Source organism: Zootoca vivipara, chromosome 6, assembly GCF_965207765.1.
Source record: "Zootoca vivipara chromosome 6, rZooViv2.hap1.1, whole genome shotgun sequence".
NCBI lineage: Eukaryota > Metazoa > Chordata > Lepidosauria > Squamata > Lacertidae > Zootoca > Zootoca vivipara.
This window is the reverse complement of record NC_142589.1, coordinates 35,951,429-35,972,456: the sequence shown is the minus strand read 5'-3', so window position 1 is coordinate 35,972,456 and position 21,028 is coordinate 35,951,429. Positions and strand designations below refer to the sequence as shown.

The window sequence follows — 21,028 nt, the reverse complement described above, 5'->3', positions numbered from 1 at the left end:
TGGACAGACCTTTTGTTAGAGCAAGCCAATCAGGGCAAAAGTGGCCCCAGCTGGCTATTTTGCTTGCCCAGTGGGTCCTGGGCAACCTGCTACAACCCATTTAGCCAAATAAAACCCACCAGCATCCTAGTGTGGCCTACTGGATACTTGTTGACTTCCCTACCTGGCATTGGTTGTTCCAGAGAGGTGCCAAAAATAGGATTGTTGAACTCTTAGGAGATATTCGTATGTGTCAGGTGGATGGCTGCATTTGCCTTAATTGTGTTGGGGTTGGGGGAATAGAACACTTGGAAACATAACCAAAGTCCAATGTGGGGGTGGGCAGGAACCCAAAGGCACCTTCCATCCCTTGCAAGTTGAGACCTGCGTGAACGCAGAGCCCCCTAACCCAGCACTTTCCCCCTCTCTCACCCCCATTGAATTATCCCACCCCAATTTGAGAAGAGACGTGTGTATGGCTTTCGGGTTTCTTTGTTTTCTTGCTTCTTGTATTTCTTACCCACCTCTCTCTCATAATATCCTAGGACAGGATGCATAAATACATAAAATATAAATACATTGAAATAAATAAATAAAATACAACTACAAAATAAATGAATATTCAGCAAACCATAAAACCACCACAATAAAAGTATGAAGCAGATACAGCTTGTAATGAGAAATCCTCATCACGAGCCACACACCGTGGACCTCTGAATACCTGTTGCTGGGAATCACAAGTGGGGAGAGTTTCTGTGGCAGTCAGATCCTGTTTCTGGGCATTCCATTTAGGGCATGTGGTTGGTGGTTGTGAGAACAGGATGCTGCACTACTACCATAGATGGTCCTTTGGCCTGAGCCAGCAGGACTCTACTTATGCTCTTAAGCAATGCCTTGCCTGCTGGTTGCCTTACCCAAACTAGCAATGGAGATGTTCCTTCAGATGTGCCCATCTGTTGCTGCTGCAGTCCACACACTTAATTTTTTTATTTAACAAGATCTTGCACAATTGGCTGCATGAATCTCTGAATGGTCTGCTGCTGTTTCGTGAGTGGTTTGGGCTGGGCTTCCCCAAGCCCAATAGCCTTTTTTTTTAATGAACATAAAGGAATACGAGGAACACTGTCTTAGTATGTCACAAGTTGTGCAGTCCTGTTTGAAGTGAGAAATCAGCCAGGCTGAGCAATCCATGGCTTGTCCCCTTCCCGTTTGGCAAAGCTGCCTCCTGCCCAGCCAGCTACAGCTGCCTTTTGACCTGCAGGAGCATCTGGGAGTCACAAGGGAAGGTTTTGGCTGTCACTTCTGATGCCCCTCGCAGATGGCTGGAGGGCAGTCCAGGTCAAAGCCTCCATCCTGGACTGTAACCAGACACTCAGGCATGACTTCCAGGTCTCTTGGAAGACAGACCTGGAAGGCAGAAAAGAAAGATGCCTCCCATCAGTCCAATGTCTGGTAAATCTACAAAATATTTATTGCTTTAAAACTCATAAGGCTATATATATATATATATTATCTTACTGCATGTTACTGCTTAACTGAAGCCACGAGGCAGCTGCTTTGCTGGCACTTTGGAGTGGTGGGGGTGGTGGCAGTGGCTACGTCCTTGCCAGCTCTATACTTGCAGCTCCCAGTGATCGGGAACACAATGCAAGTGTGAACTGTTTGGGGGTGAATTTAGAGAATCCTGCCTGTGCTGGGTTGTGGGATTTGCTGGCTTTGGGGTCTCTGGAGTTCTGGTGGTTTAAGATACTATGAAGACATTGCATTGCTATTTGAATTTGTAGCTTATTTCAGTTGTTGTTGTTGTTGTTGTTGTTGTTGTTTATTACCATCAATATTTATTATTATTCTAGTTGTTGGAGAGTTCTGTGTAACTCAGAAGCTTGTGCACCAAGCACCATTAAAGAAACAATGATGTACTGTATCTCTCTTGTACTGAGTCCAAGGTGCCTATACATTTTTAAAGAATTATATCTAGGTGGAGTCTGTGGCACCTATTTTCTCCTACATCAAGCTCGGGTGTGAAGGGAGTCCTGTTTCTGTATGGTTCCAGCCTCCCTTTCAGGATGGATAAACTCTATGATGCTTTGCTGAGAAGTGTCTGTCCCACATTCTGTTGTATGAAGCAAGTTTGGCGCTGAGGGGGGGGGAGCCACACTGGCCACATCCTTCTGTCAGAGAGGACAGGATTAGCTCCAAAAGCCCAAAACTATCAGGACCATCTCAACTCCTGTTATGCTTAAAACATGGATTTTCCGTGGGCAAGCGAAACTAAACTCTTGTTGGCCCAACCCTGCTTTGGTTAGACACTCTTCCAGTGATAAACCTGCCATAATATCCTAATGCAAATGAATCCTGTGAAGCAGAATATGAAATAAAATACCTCTGAGGATGTGCAGAGGGCCTTTTCTCTGCCCTTTAAGCAATCCTTGCTCCTCTGTGCTGAGGATTGGTTGTGTGTAGAACTTGCAGGTGGGTGAGTGTTAGGCTCCATCTCTACCTTCTCTCTCTTTTTATGAATTATTCACTGCCTTGGGATCATAGTTGTAAAACGGCTGTGTCTGTATAAAACACACACTCCTCCTCACTCTCACTCTCTTTAAAAAGCTTTGCCTAACTCTCAGTCCCCACAGCCTCAGCTGATCTCCATGCATTCTTCCTGGGTGGCTTAATTGAATGGGCATGATTCGATTAGCCCACAGAGCACTCTCACCACACTGCCTTTTTGGAGGTGGGTGTCTCTCTGGCAGATTAATTGAATTCTGTTCCTTGAGAGGGGCTGGGCTTGTGCATGCTGGATCAGGGGAAGGGAGGGAAGGAGGGGGAGCTAGCCCTGCAGCCTCAAGCAGTTAAGTGCTGTTCCTGCTTGAGATAACGCTGCAGGGGAAAGAGCTTCTGTTATTTGGTTGAGAGGGTGGGGGAGAAAGGCGGCCAGGCTAGCAGCAGAAAGAATGGAAATTGGCAGGCTGGCCTTCAAACAGCAGGGAAGGCCTCCCACAAAGCTGGTCCTTGGCTGATGGAAAGGATGTGCAACAGGGAAGAGGCGGGGGCAGGGAGAGGGGTGGTGTTCTGCTGGTCCCAGAGAACAGGTGAGAGCAAAAACTAGGTAAGTGGATGCCTTTTATTAGAATTAGATTCTTAGGTGGTGTGAAAGGAGACAAGCTTTTTGAGTTACACTTAAATCTTCGTCTGGGCTTCTGTCCCTGCCTGTGACAGATAGAGAACAAAGTGCAAAGTGGCTCAACTAGTGCAAGCACTTCTGCTTTGGTTCCCAAACATGAGGTTGTAGCCAGTCCTAGCCCTACCCAGAGTAGACCTTTTAAGGTCAATGGACACACCAAACATAGGTTCATTCATTTTAGTGTCTCTGCTCTGAGTATATCTTAGTTGAATACAGCCCTTAGTTCCCTGGGCCAGGTTTTGGGATTGGTGAATTAGGTTTTGGGGACACACACACACACACACACACACTTTGTAGATTGAGAACTCAGCTGTGCTACAAAATGGAGTGTTTACCTTCAAGGAAAGATGGTCAACATTTGGGACCTTCATGAAATACAATTCTCCACCACTGTCCCACCCAGCAGAATTCTAAGGTCTGTTAGGTAAAGGTAAAGGGACCCCTGACTATTAGGTCCAGTCGTGACCGACTCTGGGGTTGCGGTGCTCATTTCGCATTATTGGCCAAGGGAGCCGCTGTACAGCTTCCAGGTCATGTGGCCAGCATGACAAAGCCACTTCTGGTGAACCAGAGCAGTGCATGGAACTGCCATTTACCTTCCCGCCAGAGTGGTACCTATTTATCTACTTGCACTTGACGTGCTATCAAACTGCTAGGTTGGCAGGAGCTGGGACTGAGCAACAGGAGCTCACCCCGTCGCGGGGATTCGAACCGCCAACCTTCTGATCGGCAAGCCCTGGGCTCTGTGGTTTAACCCACAGTGCCACCCATAAAGGTCTGTTATGGGCATTTAAAAAAATAAACTTCATCCCAGGAAAGTCTAAAATGGTACATTTAAAAAGAAATCGTAACTATAGCAGTGAACACTGTTAAGTGCCAGTGGCATAAATTAAAAGCTTTCTATGATTTTGTTTGCCAAAAAAGGATATTTCTCAAAACTTTTTATGCATCGGGGGAATCTTATGAAGCAGTAGGCAGGGAAGAATCATAGAACAATATTGGGGAAGGGAAGAAATAATGCAGGCAAGAGAAAAATGGGGAGGAGGCAGTGAGGAAGCCTGGAAGAGATGCTAATAACCAACAAAATTCTATCTGATGCCCACCCTACTATGTGTTTCACCTGACAGCTATATCTTTAGCAGAAATTGCTGTTTCATTTTCAGCAATTGAGAGCTAGTATCTTAAGCCTTTTAAAATAAAAACCTTTAGAAGTCATGCCCCAAATGTTATTGCCTGGATATAGCCCTGCAGATCCCTTCTCCCCACCTTGCCAGTCTGTGTCTGATGCATCCCACTGTTTCTGTTTGTTCACCTTTCCTCCCTTTTCCTGGATTCTCAGCTGTGCTTTCCCCCTCCGTTTCCATGGGCATCTCATAACATGTTTCCACTTACACACCGTGACAGCTTCAATTTCTGCACCTGGAGGACATTCTGAGATAGATAGTTTATCTGATGAAAGGGCTTTGTTCTGGATCCTTAGGATACCTACAGGGGAGAGAATGGGTCCTGCTTGATTTTCTGAAACTAAAAAGAAGCAGCACCTAGTTCAGCAGGCTACTCACTCTCTTTACCTTCTTGGGTGCAGCTGTTTCTGGGGTGGAGTGCAGCAGCAGTTTAACAAGCCCACAGTACAGAAAAAGAGGAATCTCAGTTGGCAAATGTAGCGCCATTGCCTGAGAGCTGGTTTTGACACCTCTTGGTCTAAGGCAGGGGTCAGCAAACTTTTTCAGCAGGGGGCCGGTCCATTGTCCCCCAGACCTTGGGGGGGGGCGGACTCTATGTTGAAAAAAAATATGAACGAATTCCTATGCCCCACAAATAACCCAGAGATGCATTTTAAATAAAAGGACACATTCTACTCATGTAAAAACACCAGGCAGGCCCCACAAATAACCCAGAGATGCATTTTAAATAAAAGGACACATTCTACTCATGTAAAAACATGCTGATTCCCGGACCTTCTGAGGGCCAGATTTAGAAGGTGATTGGGCCACATCCGGCCCCCGGGCCTTAGTTTGGGGACCCCTGGTCTAAGGATAAACTGTGAATGGATGGGTGGGAACAAAGCAGACAAACTGGTTCCTAGCTTTTTTTCCCCCAACAGAGTTTTGTGGAAAAGCATAGATGTGACTTGATGTGGTCTTAGGTAGACATATCTTTAGTGCTTTGAGCAGAGGCTCTTGCCTGAGGCAGGGACTCACTCAATATCCTGATGGAAAGTGAGCTATTTTAGAAACTTTTGCTTGACTTGTAAATAGACTCAGGGAATTGCATAGAGAGCCACTCTGTTTAAGAGCTGCTGTGAGAAACATTTTCCCATATTAAGAAACTCCTGACACCACCAAAATCAGGACAGATGCTTGAGATTTGAGGATTTCTGAAAATTTTGAAAACAATAGGTCAAATATAAAGGATTTCCTCTTGAATGAAAATATATTTAGCTGAGAAAAAAGAGGAGCATTAAGAATATAAGAGCAGCCCTGCTGGATCTGGCCCACAGCCCATCTGGTCCAGCATCCTGTTCTCACAGTGGCCAACCACATGCTTGTAGGAAACCTGCAAACAGGACCTGAGCACAACAGTGCTCTCTTCACCTGTGATTCTGAGAAGCTGATATTCAGAGGCATATCACCTCTGACAGTGGAGAGGGAACATAGCCACTGTGATTAGTAGATAGGAAGGGAATGAGATGCCAGTGATATGAGTGAGTGCTACAGAATTTTCACTGCATGCAGCTGAGTCCTATGCATGCTTATCTGCAGAAACAAGGCTTGCAAGTGGAGTACAACATAGCCATCGTGACTGATTATCATTGATAGCCTACTCCTTGCACACTGCATTTTGATCTCCCCCGCACTCCCTTCCTGGATGCTTTTATCACACAGCACATACCTGGGAATTCTGGAGCGAGCCTGGAGTGGGGCCATGGCACTCTCAGTGAGTAAGTAATTCCTATCGCCTCCAGCATTTTTATACTAAATATTTTAGAACTGTATTTCAACCTGCTTGACTGTCACATGGTGCCCATCTTGGGAATTGTAGTCCTATACAAGGGTTGAAGTTTTTTTCTACCAGCGAATTCTCCATTTGTCTATTAAACTACAGTCCCCAAGGTAGAAGCTGCTATTTAACCCTGAGCAAATAAGACATTTCTGAGCAGTTTTAGGTTTTGGTGTTCATGTAAAGGCTCTTCCCCCCCCCAAAAAAGTGCTGCAGGCTCCCCTTGCCCTTCTCAAGCTCTCTCCCTCCAACTTGTCCTCCAGTTGATGATTCAACCTTTTGCAAAAAGAGGTTGCATCACATTTTGCTTTCTGTTGCCCTCCTTGGGCTGAATGCCATTTCTGCGTCCAAGCTGGGGAACATGTTGACAGCAGTGGAGAGAATGAGTGCATTATGAGGTGTCTCAGGCCATGGGCATCAGCTGAGCCTCATGAGCTGCTCTCTGCATGAGCTGCTGCATCTCTGTGCACATATGAGCATGCAAAAAGTGTGTCTGGGGCATTCGGAAAACGCTCTGAGTCCCCCTGAGGGCAAGCTTGTTCCTGGGGAACACTGGAGACATGTCTTCACAGGGACGAGAGAGGGAGAGACCCCTGGTGCCCATGGTGCAGGGGCGTCCTGTATTTGTTCACAAACATTTCTTTCTCCAGTAATGAAAAATTACCAAGAAGGGGTGATTAGGGGATTCGGGCCTGCAGCTGAATTGGGGGGGTCCTGCTGAGCTCTGCTTTCCAAGGTATAATTATCCCAAAGGGGGTTGTCAAGGGGGAAAGGAGGACTGGATTTGGCGCTTGAACAGGGACCTGCAGAAAATTCATCTGAGCTATTAACTAGTAATTACAGAGCACCAAAGTAGCAGGCCCAGAGCCTGGTGTCTGCAAAGCGCTGGAGATGAAAGGCAGCGGTAATTACGGAATCCGCAGGAGGCCAGCAGAGCACTGATAAGTAATGCTTCTTGAGCCGTTTATGGGAGGGGGGGTTGGGAGACACACAGATACCATATTTAATGGAGTAGAAGAAGCTTCCTTTTTATACACTTTCGGAAGATACTTGCGTTCCCATCAGAACAATTTATCCTAGGATGGTGGTTGTGTGCTAAGGGAGACGTAACTCAACAGATCGGTCTCTTTGAATAGGAGAACTGGCTGTCCATCGGTTTTAGGAAAGTGGGAGATGGAGCAGGGGAGAGAGAAGGGCTCCGAAATATATACACTTGGTTCTCCTTAAAGTTGTCCGAAGGGTGCATGGTTTGCAAGGTCTTGTCTCCATTTTAAAGATTGATAGCAAATTTGCACTAAGCATGAAATCCCGGGGTCAGTTTGCTGGGGGCAGCAGCTTGGGAGATTGCTACAATGGCATCGTACTTTGATCTAGAAGAGTACAGTAGTGCATCTTATCCTGGCTGGCCCTGGATTCTTGTAACCAGGAGCATGAGGTTTCTCCCTGACTGCCCAACACATAGCAAAACAGGCAGCACAGTTTTCACAAGCAGTTTAGTCTTCTTAATTATCCGTTTAGATAAAATGCTTGATGTCTTAAGTTTGAATTCAGACACTGCTGTTGACCTGACCTGTGCTCTGATTGCTCTGCAAAGGATTGGATGAGGGCAGAGGGCTGATTGCAAAGCAGGCTTGAAAGTCTTGCCCTTTGCCCTGGATGCTCTTCTCTATAGTCCCAGCAGTGTATTTAAAAGCAGAGGGGGTGGGGAAGGTGCTGATTGTGGTTACTCAGAGGAGAGTGAAGGGCAATCTGTACATGCTCAAATGCATACATGTTTATATACTAACTCTAGTATTTTTGTGTCTTTTTTAAGTAGATTTTTTTTTTAAAAAAAAGGTTGCAGCTAAAGCCTGGTTGCAAAGATAATAGTCAGTGGTTGTTTTACACAAGAGGAGCTAGAACAATCTCCAAAGGGTTGTATAGGAACCGATTCTGTTCCCAGACACACACCCCTGCTTTCCTTGTCTAGCAACAAAGTCAGAGAGTCTCTGCCCGCGTGCACACTAGCTCTTTCTATCACTGACCTGCATGCACAGCTTTTATTCCCAGCTGTTACTGGAATTAATTTACATGAGCCTGATCGTGTAGGCAAGAGCCCTGTCAGTGGCTGAGAGCGCCTGATTTAATAGATGCTTGTATAATGAGGGCAGAATGGAAGAGGCGAAGATCAAGTTCAGTGTCTCCCAGGGTTGTGGGGTGGGTAAAGGGTGGGCGAAGGTGGTCGCAGCAAAGTTTAATTGACACTGACGTGCCCCCTCCTTTCCCACTGACAGGCCTGGTCAGGTGGCTGCCTCTCAGCAATCTCCATCCAGATATATACATCATCTCTGTCTGCAGAGCCTGGCCTCTCTGCCACTCTGGCTCTTCTTTCAACCAACTGCAGTGTCCCTCATCTCCTGCCTGAAATGAAACCACCTCTGGGCCAGAGGATCTGGTCATCCGGGGGTGGGGGTGTTTTGTTTGCTTTTAACGTGGGCACACTTTGGGTGGAATCTGATGACTCCTTTCAGAACTTGCCATCTCAGCACAAACTACATTGCTAAAGCTCCCTGCCCATGTGGCTGCAGGTAAAGAACAGCCCTGCGGTGTAGACAGCAGAACATCTGCAGCATGGAAGACACAGCTTCTGTATAGCCTACAGGAGCTTGTAAAATAAATTCTGGGAGCCACAGAAAGCTGACACGGCCAAGTCAAGCATTTCTTCATAGATTTGCTTATTTTGCATAATCTGTGCACTCCTGTTCATCGCAGGGAAAGGGGGGAGGCTGTCCAGGACTCTGAATCCCCCCCCCCACACACACACTGAACAGAGGAAATCCTGCTCAGACATCTTCTCTGACATCTAAGGTTTTCCTAGGCGTTATATTGGGAAACCTTCAAGTCTTGAGGCCTAGAAACCAGTCTTGAAGCCTAGGAGCTTGATTAAAAGTGACAAGATGAAGGGTGTGATTGTCAAGATGTTGAGTTCCGTGCCTAACGGGCAATGCAGTGGCTGTGTGGCAATCATAGCTGCCAAGTTATCCCTTTTTAAAGGGATTTTCCCTTATGCTGAATAGGCTTCCTCGTGAGAAAAGGGAAAACTTGGCAGCTATGGTGGCAATTGCAGGTTACACAAAGCCCCAAGTGGCTGAAGTGGGGGAGATTGATACCGGAAGCCACTGGTCATTTTGCAGCTTTTGTCAAACCAGTGACCTCACCTCCAAATGTCTTTGGCAACAAGTCCCATCGGGCCCAGCTAGCAAGGCCCAGCTAGAGTTCCATGTGGGAAAGGATTGCTTATTAAACCACTCTGAGAATTGTAGCTCTGTGAGAGGAATAGAGGCTTCCTAACAACTCAACAGCAACAACACCCTACAGCTCCCAGAATTCTTTGCAAAATTTGCTATGACTGTTTAAAGTGGTATCAGGGTGTTATAAATGTATGGTATAAATGCAGCCTTTGTGGCCATCTCCACCATCTCCCTACTCTGGATTTCATTACGGAATCATTGGTTGTTGTTTTTTTGTTTTAAAGGCAAGCAGGTTTGGTTTTGCCATTCTGCAAACAGTGCAGAGTAAGGGCATGCAGATGACCTGTGAATAGATTAAAGGCAATGCTGCATCCCGGAAATTTCTGCATCCCGGAAATACTCCAGGAAATGAGCGCTTTTAGGGAAGAGACCATTTGCAGTTGTGTTGCTGTTTTGCCATATGAACATTAAGGAAGAAAGGCCACCCCATGGTGACCCAGTGTGTTGGCCGTATCACTGATCCACAGTGAGAAAAAAGTCCTGAGGATTTGCTTCATTTGCTTTGGGATGTGATATTTTAGATGCAAGGGGAAAGAGAGTCCCTTTGCTGTGTCCTCTCCATCTTCCTCCTCTGTTTGCCTCCCCTGCGTCACAGTCCCGTGCCAGGGGGACCCTCCCACCCCTCGCCCTGCAACACAAGCTGAAGAGCAATGCTAATTTTAGCCATGCTAATGAAGTTGCTCATTTGAAATTCTATTTTAAGTGACCCGACATCAGCAGTGCCTGTTTTTCAAAGGCGGGAGCCTGCTGCGGCTCTGACATTCTGGTGCCAGGATGGTGAAGCGCATCATAAGGCTTGTGGGGCAGGAGGGGGGAGTGCTTTGCGTGTAGAATAGTGCCAGAGAAGGGAGTCTAGGAAGAGACGCTCTGCCTAGGAGATCCCAAGCACCCACCTCTAGGTGCCCCAGATCTGAAGCAGCATGTGGGGATACAGTAGGTATGGGCTTTGTCAGGGAATGGGATGGTTTAGGGGAGAAAAGCCTAAAATCTAGAGAGATTGCCTGGGTGGGGTTTGGGCTGGGAGGAGAGAGGAGCCAACTGCACTGTGCTGGGATATGGGTTGGAAGCCAGACCAGGCCAGTATATTTTTCCATGGATAGTTGTGACTGCCCCTGACCCCATTTAAAATTGACTTAAGATTGCAGAGAATGGGGATATCACCTGGTTTGAAGACTCATTACAGAAGTGCTAATTAAGGGACTCCTACAGCCTGCAAGGTGCATGTGCCCCCTCCCCTCACCCACCTAGCTTCACAGATGACAGGGACCAACTCTGGCTGAGTGGCAATTGCAGAAGATCCCTCCTCTTCAGGGAGGGGGGGATTTGCGGACGGGACCTGCTCTACGCACTGAGCAGGGGGGGGCGTGTTCGACCCCCTGCTCCACCTATACCTGTTGCCGCGCTCAGGGCCCTGGCTGGCCTCTTTATGCCTTTTCTCAGAATGCTTCCCATGGTCTGATTCCTCCCCTTTTAACTGTGGAAATGATGGAGCAATGGGGTAGTATTTCAGGGCATTAGTAGCAAGGTCTGTGTGTGTGTTTCCTGAGACAGTTCCAAGTGCCTGAAGGGTTTTCTCTCTGTTCCTTCTTCCATTCCCTAAGAGGCATAGGTGTCACAGCCCACATTCAGCACTGGAGAGGTTGGGGGAGAGCATGGCTTTCTTCTAAGGCAGCCCGTCAGCTGAGCATTCATTCCTGCTGACTCCTTATAGGCTAAAGGGGTCCGCTCGATAATCTACCATTTGCACTCTGCCTTTGGCAGAGCAGAGGACATGGAAGGGGGTCAGCCTCCTGAATCAATGCAGACTTGGCTGCAGTCAATAGATAGGGGAGGACCTGCACTGGGCACAGGCAGACATGGGTGCTGCAGATCATGTGAGGCTGCCTTATCCCTGCCCAGCTGCTGCGCCCAGAGACAGCAGCTTGCTTTCTGCAGGCAGTTGCTATTTGATTGGACGTTGGAGCTGCTTCCATGCAAAGGCAGTTCTGTATTAAAAACAGAGATCTATCAAAGGCCCAACCAGGACGGTGTGTGCCCCCCCCCCTGCATATTCTTTAGAAAAATAACCATAAATTGTGCAAATGTGTCTCTGTTAGCTGATATTGCAAAATTTCCTTCTATTTCCAAAAGATACCAAAAATAGGAAGAAAGTTTAAGCCTTCATGCCCTTTCATTAGCTGGGGCAACTCCCTGACTCCTGCGATTTCACCAGCGGGGCCTGTGTTTCCAACCTGTTCACTACAGCTCATGAGGGCTAGGAATAATTTTAATGACTGCTGAGATGCTGTGGCACGAACTCATGTTTGCAGTCATGTGTTGCAATTTTAAGTGCATGGGAGCATCGCAGCTGCCCTGACTTCAGCCTCCACTACTACCGGTATCTTTTCTTTGCGGAAGTAGTTTCCTTCAGTTCCAGCAAGATCCCCTTCACCAGCAGTGTCAATTCTTGTGTCTCTCCCTCCTCTGAGATTCCTTTGGTCAAAGGGTTTGTCTAGGGAGGAGATGAGGGGATCAGGTCAGGTCTCCAGGTGTCAGATATGTGTGCATAGACTTGAATACACAGGGCATTGATGCACATAGAGTCATTTCTTTTACTTGCAGTTTCTCTTCATTTTGCCTAATGGCCCAAGAGCCAGTGCTGTTTTTAGGGCTCTGGTGTGCCAACAGAGTGTCTTGGACTCTGCAAGTGTACTGGTCCACCCAAGAGACCATGGAAATTATGGTTTCAGAGCACGTGGCAGTACAATCCCTTGAACACATACGCACAATATGGCACCTACTGGTTTGGCGTGTTGCCACCTTCCCTTCTACCTTAGCATGGCTACGCTAGGTGGCATCAGCATGCTGTCTCACACCAAAGCTTCATGAGCTGCCCAGCATGCTCTCTGAACCCCTTAATGCCCTGTAGAAAATGCACCCTCAAGCAAGCCTCTCTTCACTCCAACTTTTCCTTCCATTCTGTGTAAACAGATGGGGAAACAGTGAGCTACCCTCAGGCCCGGACCGTGTCAGTGCTTTGATTTCCTTAACAAAGCTCTTTTTCGCAGGAGACGGGGGATGCTTGTAGATGCCTGTGCAGTGGCGGCCTTTGATTTATTTCTTCTGGGTTCTCTCCCCCTCCCCCGCCTCCCCCTTTTCTATTTCTTGGGGGGGGGGGACGTTCTGAAAAGGTTCAGGGCTTTTTGTGTGTGCGCAGGCAGATTGTTCCTGGCAACTTGCGGCTGCCTTGCCTCCGGCTGAGATCCTGTGAACAGCTCTTTTTAAGCTTCAACCTTTCTCTTCTTGGGTTCTTATACTAATCTGCCTGAGAGAAAGAAAGGTGTGTGTGTGTGTGTGTGTGTGTGTGTGTGTGTGCGTGCGTGTTTGGGGTGGGGTAGAGGGATAGAGCTCTTTGTGCCCAAGCCAGGGAGAGAGTGTGGCTGTCAAAAGAAGCAGATATTGCAAGCTTCCATCTTCTTGACATTTTCTCTCAGGGGATGTAGCCACTGAGATCTTTCTTATCCCTTCAGTCCTGGCCTGCACATTCTTTCTCTCTACTGAGAAAGTCTGCAGAACCCTAGTCACCCATGAGGCAACAGTCTCATGGGTGGAGGGCAGGAGGGCTCCACTTGGCCTACCAGTGTTGCCCTCAAGCCCATGTATTTTTGTGCATACCTGAGATTGACATTTTCGCTCTGTGTTTTCAGTTGGAATATGCCTATATCCTCCTTCGCCAAGCCGGGGCCCTCCAGAATGTTTGGACTGCAACTCCCATCAGCACCAGCTGGCACACCTGTTCTTGACTGGGGCTGATGGGAGTTGTAGTCACATCTGTGCTGGCTGGGGCTAGTGGGATTACAGCCTCTAGGGGGCAGCCTAGACAAACTGGATCCGAAGGGATGACCACATAGTTCCTAGCTTGTACTGAATCTACACCAGGAATGCACAGGAGATAGATTAGGATCTTTTGGTATAAATCTCTGAACAATGTGCAGTAGATTGGCAAGAATTTCTGACTTACCAGTTGGTAAACGATAGCAGCAGCAAAATTACTCCCATCATCACTGCCCTAAATTATACTGCTGAAATGGAGAAAAGGCCAGGAGTGGAGTGTGTGTGTATGCGGAAGAACTGTGAGTTCAGTTCTGTTCCAGTACTCCAGCACAAATTCCTGGGCTCAGAATTCTTGAATTTGAATGGCAAGTCTTTTTGTACCAGGCTCTACTTGATGTATCTCAAGAGATCAAGAAAAGAAAGTAGATCCTACAAACAAGCCTGAAGGCTTCCTATCACAGATCTACACCAGTGGATCTGTTATGATGAGGCGTGTGTGTGTGTGTGTGTGTGTGTGTGTGTGTGAGAGAGAGAGAGAGAGAGAGAGAGAGAGAGAGAGAGAGAGAGAGAGAGAGAGAGAGAGAGAGAATGAATTCCTATGACTGGCAAAGGGCAGGTGCTTTGTTGAGCAGAACAGCTGCAACAATTTCTGCTGGGGTGGAGTTGTTTCTCATTGCCCCGGTGCTGTGCTCCACCTTGTCCCAGAGGGGAATATCTCCCCCCCCCTCCCCTGGTGATCTCTTTGCTTATACTGCATTTTTGGGTACATGGTGGTGTGCTAGCCTGCAGGTATGAAGCAGATCTAGCATGAGTTAGGGTGATGATTTGTCCTGTAATTGGCCCTGCAAATGAACGGGCGAGTGAGTGTCTTTTGATTTGAGTCCCAGAACAAAGGTTTAGGGTAGAGCTTTCCAAACTGTGTGTCGCAACACATTAGTGTGTCGGCTGCTGTGTGTAGGGTGTGTCGCACAAACGCTTCCCATGCTCCTCCCGGGCCTGGAAAGGGGTTAATTTAATCTCTGGTTTGCTAGTGAAATTGAATTAGTGTGTCGCAAAATGATGCAGGTCTAAAGAGTGTGTGACAAACATGAAAAGTTTGGAAAGCTTTGGTTTAGGGTGTGCTGCTCCAGTCATCTCCCAGCTTTCCCTTTCTTCCAATAAAGCAAAGACAGAGATGTGCTAATTTAATAGTTTATTTGAGCAGCCTTCCACCACTGCTATACCACTGCAAAAATTTAGCACATTTTCTCCTGGACAGGGTAGGAAACAATAGGTTACCGTAGATGTTGTGTGGGTATAAACACAGCAGCACAGATAACCCTTGGATTTCCTGTCCAGCTCCACCACACCCTCAATTCTCTGTCCACCTATGGTACCTTCTGTCTTCCGCAAATGCAAAACTTTGCCCATGTAAAGCCTTTGGAGACTCCCCCAGTAGGTAGATGCAGAGTGCTCTGGGGTAGCCATAATTGCCACCTCTCCTCTGTACTCCAGTCCATCACCATTGTCTGGTCCTGTCCCAGCCATTTATCCCTGTGTGTTATATTCCAATGCCAGGTTTGACTCTCTCTGGGATGATGTGACTTGACTCCTTCTCTCCCAGTGACATCAATTCTTCTTTTCATTGTTTCAGGCATGAGCCATGAGCCAAAGTCACCTTCTCTAGGAATGCTTTCAACAGCGACCCGGACCACCGCCACCGTCAGCCCCCTGACCCCATCTCCTCTCAATGCCTCCCTTGTGCCCAGTGGCAGCCCGGCAGCCAACAGCACTTTGTCAGTCCAGTCCGCACCCTCTTCCAGCTTTGCCGCCGCCCTACGCAAGCTTGCCAAACAGGCCGAGGAACCCAGAGGTAAGAGCGAGGGCGGGGGTGGCCCTTTGACCTGCATGAAGTAGAGGGGAGCCAGCACGGGGGCACAGAGGAAGGACACTTTTTGCAGAGACAGGGGAGGGATCCCAGACACCACCCACACCTCGAGTTCCATGACTCAGCTCCTTGAAGGATGTGGCCCAGCCTACTCCAATGTCTCCCCTTTTGTGCACCTGTTTCCCCCTGCTCGGCTCTTTCCCTTCCCTTTATTGCACTTCTCAGTCCCTACTTCTCACAATTGGAAAAGTAGAAAAGCAATGTTTTGTGTCACTCAGATTTAAAAACAAATTGTCAAGCATGCAGTGCATTCAAGATACTAAAACCCATTTCACTGATGTAGCTGTAAGAAAGCAAACCTGAAGGCTGCAATTAAAAAGTATATCATGTTTGAAGAGTGGGAACATCCAGAGGCTTCACTCCAGAAAAAATGCAGTGTATGCATGTACTGTATTGGGGAAATGGACATCTGCATTCATGGGGAGAGGAGTGCATATAGAACGTTAGTCTTTAAGCTGCCTTGTATGTATATCTGCCATTCTATCAGACAGGGCCATTTTTTTCTGTCAAAGCTGCCTGTGGTTTATTCATCCAACTGGTCAGAGTGTTCACAGGTATTACTGAGCTCCTGTGGAAAAGCCCTTTTGGCTCCCAACATTACTCATTACTCTTGCTCTCATTCACACATGCACATCAGGTGTCTTGTTTGCCTAGATAGCAATCTAATAGCTTTTCAGGGTGGTTTTTGCCAAACTAAGAGCTAATGGGTCTTTTTTTGTAAGATATCCCCACCCCAAAATCATATTTTAGAAACTCCAAGCACTTTAGCAAACTTTATCTTGTCATCTTCCACTAAAACTCAAGTGCTTTCTGTAAACTACAGCTGGGTTGGCATTTATGCAGTGCTAAGAGTGTTGGATGATGTCTTGAGCACAGAAGCAACCTACTTAGAGGGACTAAGAGCAGGTGATGGCAAAGGTAGCGAAAGACATCACAGGTAGGCAGGTGAGTCATGGAGAACTAGGCATAGATGGAGAGAGTTGAGGGGCAGCAAGGGATAATGAATTCAGTCTTATTGGATAGGTTTGAAGGATGAAAATAGAGAGAGAGACTGGGCCACCCAGCAAGTTCTGTGACTCCACTTTGTCAGCTGCAGAAGGTTTGACACCTTTCTTATCAAGGTCTCTCATCTGATCACCCCTCATTTTACACAGTGGTGTGTTTTTCCAGATCATCAACCCTTGTAGCAGATGGCCCACAAAAGTAGTCTCCCCTTCCATATTGTCATGTAATCTGTTGGTCTTTGATCTCATCACACTCAAGGGTTCATGGGAGTTGTAGGCCAAAACATCTGGAGAGCTGCAGTTTGGGGGTGCCTGGTCAAGACCTTTGTTAGACCAGGTGCTATGGTTTTCCCCCCTGGCTTGCCTATTTCCATGGTCTCCCACTGGGGGAAATGGAGGGGAATTTCCTGTTGCAAACCTAGCATCATCTTTGCCTGGAGACGGAGCGGGGAGCAGCTGAACTGTTTGTACTGCCCATAGAACCTTCAGCATCTACTGTACTTCTGGAAGAAAGTAAAGGTTCAGGGGCCTGAATTCCCAGTTCAGGGCTAAGAATTGCCTGAAGTGTGACTGTTTTCATGGAGCAGAAAGTGGGAGCCATGTGGGCTTGGCATTTTTCAAGTGCCGGAGCCTCCTGGGTAATGGCCCAGTCGCTCATGCGGCCAGCCCGCTTCTGTCCGCAGCCAGCCTCTGACACCCCGCCTTCCTCTTCCCGCTAAAGCTCTCATTTTATTTTTAGCCGTCGGATTTTGTTCACTTTCCCCCTGCCGCTTGACGGGCTAATGTCTTTCCTCAGCATTGTATCTCGAGGGGGCAGTTTAAAAATTCAATTCAGACGGAGTAATCCAAATGCCATATCATTTGCTGTACCCCGAGAGAAAGTCTGGAGCGAGAGCAAGCACAGGAAAGAGTCCGTCCTTTCCCCCGCAAATAGGCCTCATCGCCGCTGCCATGCTTCATTGAAATTTTATTTTTCCTAAGGCTCCTAAATGTGTTCTTTCACCATCCAAAGCTCCCCCGCTAAATAACAAAGTCAGCGGCTGCTGGGTGCCAGTATGGTGAAATGCACATCTGAATATTTTTCTCTTTAATGGGCTATTTAGCGGGAGCCCGGCTGAAGGCAGGCGCCTTGAAGCCAGCAGGAGGAGGTGGAGGTAGGAATTAGTGAAGCAGCAGAGGGAGGCCTGGTTGGAGCAAGGCAGTGGCAGGGGGGAAGAGAAGGCTTTTTACTAGCACAGGCAGGGAACAGTGCAGCATATCAAGCCCTGGGCTTTATTTCCTTTTCATTTCAATGATTGCCTGCCTTGAATCTGTGAGTCCCAATAGCAAAGGTCTTCACTTCCCCACCAAAAAGCCATGTGGCTGGGAGTTGTAGTCCAAAACTCCTAACCGCAGTGGTTGTCCTCTGTAGTGCTTTGAATACCAGTTGCTGAAAACCACAGGTGGAGAGAGTGATGCAATTCTCAGATCCCACTTCCAGGCTTCCCACTGAGGCATCTGGGTGGCCACTGTGAGCACAGGATGCTGTGCTATATGGGCCAGTGACCTGATCCAGCAGGGCTCTTGTGTTATTATGGCAGTAGTTAGCGAAGACTGGCTTCCTCTGAGTAGCAACAACAACTCTCTAAGGTCCCAGGTGGGGGGACCTTTCTCATCACTTTGACCTTTTAACTGAAAGAGTTTTATCCACTGCTCTTTCTACTCAGAGTAGACCCATCAGAATTAATGGACATGTCTAACTTAGCTTCTTTAATTTCCACAAGTCTCCTCTGAGTAGACTTTAGCTGGATATAACCGTCAGATACTGAATCTGGGAATTTTTGCATGCTTTACAAAAGGTGCTTTACTGTTATGTGTTCCTTTCTGAAAGTTTGAACCCCAACCTGGCTTTAAGGGAATGCAACCTTCAGATACATATTACGGAGCGCTGTTGTGCTCACAGAGTTTAAAAAACAGTTTATAGATCAGTGTGAATAAAGGCAGAGAACAAGGACCCAACCCTCAACCTTACACTGCCTTGTTGTGCTGCCAATGTTAATTGATCAGGAGTACTTCTGTGCCTGGTTCTCTTTGGGTGTACATATGACTGATTGCCCTCTTGCCTTTCCTGAAAGTTACAAGGGGCCCCAGGAAGATCACATGTGACCCATGGGGTTGCCTAAGAGAACGAGAGAGTTCCCACAAGGGCCTTGTTCTCCCACAGCTCCTTTCCAGTTAGAAGACTCAGTGGTTGGTCCCAAAATCCTGGGATCAGGCCCACAGTGGAGACAGATCCATAAGTACAAACAGGGCACTGCCTCTCTAACCACAGTCTGCCCTCAGCCAGTGTTCTACTTTCCTGCTGTCCTACCTCCAACCTGCCTTGGGATTGGCACTGCCTGGCAGCTTCCTCCTCCTCCTTAGTCTCATCATTGCCCTTTGTAGAACTCAGTCAGGTTGCAGGGTTTAGCTGGCTCTGCCTGTTGGCCTTCCTGCCTTCCGCCTGCTAGTCTCAATGGGCACCAGCCACCACTGTTTAAATCTCCAGTAGCTGGACAGGTGGTGGCAGCTCCCAGGAGGGAAGGAATAAGAGAGTGATTCTTAGTGGCCTCTGCAGGAAGCGTGGATCACTGCTGTGATGCCAGCAGCTGCACGCGCAAGCCTTCCATTCTCCTTTGACATTATGGGTTTGGTTGCTGGAGCCACCTGGAGAAGCAGATCCCTCCCTGACCCTGCTGTAGGTCAACCATGAGCCAGCCGCTTTCCACTGAGGGTTTTGGAGACTGTTTTGGCACCAGAGCAGGTCGCAGTAGCTGCTTTGTTATTCCGCTGTGTCTGTTCCTTTCAGAAAGTGCTTCCTTTAAACAGAGGTTTCATTGTACACAGCAATTATCTAAATTGGAGCAGAGGAGAGTGAGTCAATTAAGGCTGGCTACACAGCACTGCTTGGTGCTTTTCATGCAGGTGAGCACATTTGTAGTCCCAAGGTGGGCGAATAGCTGTGTTCGCAGTTCAGAGAACAACCTGGAAGCTTCCAGGAACTGCGTGCATCCTTTGGAGGCTGCTGACTGTCATCCCAGAGAGGTGGCTGCTACCTTGGAGTGGGGGAAGAAGAGCCCAAACACCTCCAAACAAGCAGTAGTTAATTCCTCACATTCCAGAGCCACATTCACACCTTTTCTTCAAAACATCAAGGGAGCTGTAGTTTGTTAAGGGTGCTGGGAGTTTTTAGGAGATTCCAATTCCTTTCAGAGGAAATGCAGGGGGGGACAGGGGTCTCCTAACAACCCTCAGCATCCTTAACAAACTACAGCTCTCAGGATTTTTTTGGGGGGGGGGGAGCCTTGACTGTTTAAAGTGGAATCAATAGTGCTTTAAATGAACTGTGTGAATGTGGCCTGGGTCACAATATTTGCTAGGAGGCTGCAGACTGGATTTCACATCCTTCCTCCTCTCCCCATCTATATATGTGCTGAGGATGGTTTACTCAAAGGTGAAGGAAATGTACTCTGCACATGCTTTGAGGCACTCTTTCATTGAGGCTCCATGTGCTTCAGGGCTCCTGGTTCTGAGCACTAGATAAGAGGAAGTGATGCCTCTTGCAGAGGGGAGGAACAGTGAAGGGAGTTTTGAGCTAAGAGAGGGCGAAACAGGCCATTCTAATCAGGCAGCACAATGCTTTGAGCAAAGAGGCAAGGTAGGTTTTAAACAGAGGTAGAGAATGCATTATTGTGGTTGAAATTGCTAGTCCTTTCTGCATAGAGCGTTAATCACTGAAGTCTCCAATCTGGATAATGGGAACAGCTTCCCTCTCTTTCCCCCTCCACCCAAAGGGGAAATCAATTTGTGAACTGCTATAGATTAGAAGATGCCTCACCCTTCCTGCCATCTCTTCCCTCCCTCCTTTCTCCCATTTTCTCTACCATGTAGTGTTTCCCGCCTGCCCCCCTTCATTCTTCCCTCCTGCTGCTTTGCTGCTTAGCCCCTCAAAAGAGACTTTAGTGGATTTTTGACATTGATTTCCTGATGCTCGGATCTCCTCTCCAGCTCTAGTTCCTCTTTGCAAATGCAATCTTTTTTTCTTTTCTTTTTTGGTTCTCCTTTGCAAGCTATATACAAATATCTGCCCCAGCAAAATATGGTTGATAATGAAAAGCGGTGCAGAGTTTTTCCTCTCCGTTGATTTAGATTTTAGCTGCTGCATAACTTGATTGTTTAACAAAAAGAAAAATGAAAAAAAAATCCCTTTGCTGTCTTCAGAGTTCTCCGCCTGTCTGGCTCCTGGAGATGAATCGGCTTGGAGATGCTTAATAGGAGATTATATTGGGAAGCGTTTAGGGAGAATGGGCAGACGTGAAGTGTAAAACAAGGGAGTGTGCAGGCTTTCTAGTGGTGGTGGCGGCGTTGTTGGCCTGTGTGTGGCATGGGAGGGCAGAGCACAGCAGTGGTGAGGTCAGTGCTGTATGGATGCACAGGTTGAGCCAGTCTGGGTTTTCCCTGAGTGTGTTCACATGGCCCTTTCTCCAGGTAAGCTGCAGTGACGCTAGTGATGAGAAGGCGAGTGCTCAGCTCTTCCCCACCACATCAGGTACTACTGGGGTGGGGCTGCTTTGCATGCAAAACACCATAATGAAGCACATTGGGGGATTTTTAATGTGGCAAAGATCCAGAGGTTGGCCTCTGAGGGCCTTCCCTATGGATAATTGGTTGTATCCAAGTAAGGCCACATCCACACCATACATTTAAGGCACTATAATACCACTTTAAACAGTCATGGCTTCCCCCCAAGAATCCCAGGAGCCATTGCTTGTTAAGGATATTGAGAGTTTTTAAGAGACCCCCTATTCCAGCCATC

At 47.6% G+C, this 21,028-nt stretch overlaps 1 protein-coding gene across 8 annotated transcripts in view; it reads left to right on the top strand.

Moving 5' to 3' along the window:
* Positions 1 to 21,028, top strand: part of GSE1 (Gse1 coiled-coil protein) — a 389,184-nt gene that overhangs the window by 318,297 nt on the left and 49,859 nt on the right. For 4 of the 8 annotated variants that reach the window (XM_035120003.3, XM_035120005.3, XM_035120006.3 and 1 more), the window contains one exon: positions 14,897 to 15,115. The exons of 2 other annotated variants lie outside the window; for them this stretch is intronic. In XM_035120003.3, coding sequence (XP_034975894.2) covers positions 14,897 to 15,115 — 219 coding nt within the window. Of the gene's footprint in view, positions 1 to 10,273; positions 10,388 to 14,896; positions 15,116 to 21,028 lie in introns of those variants that run through there. 2 more of the 8 variants (XM_088671953.1, XM_088671954.1) reach the window with 2 other exon arrangements.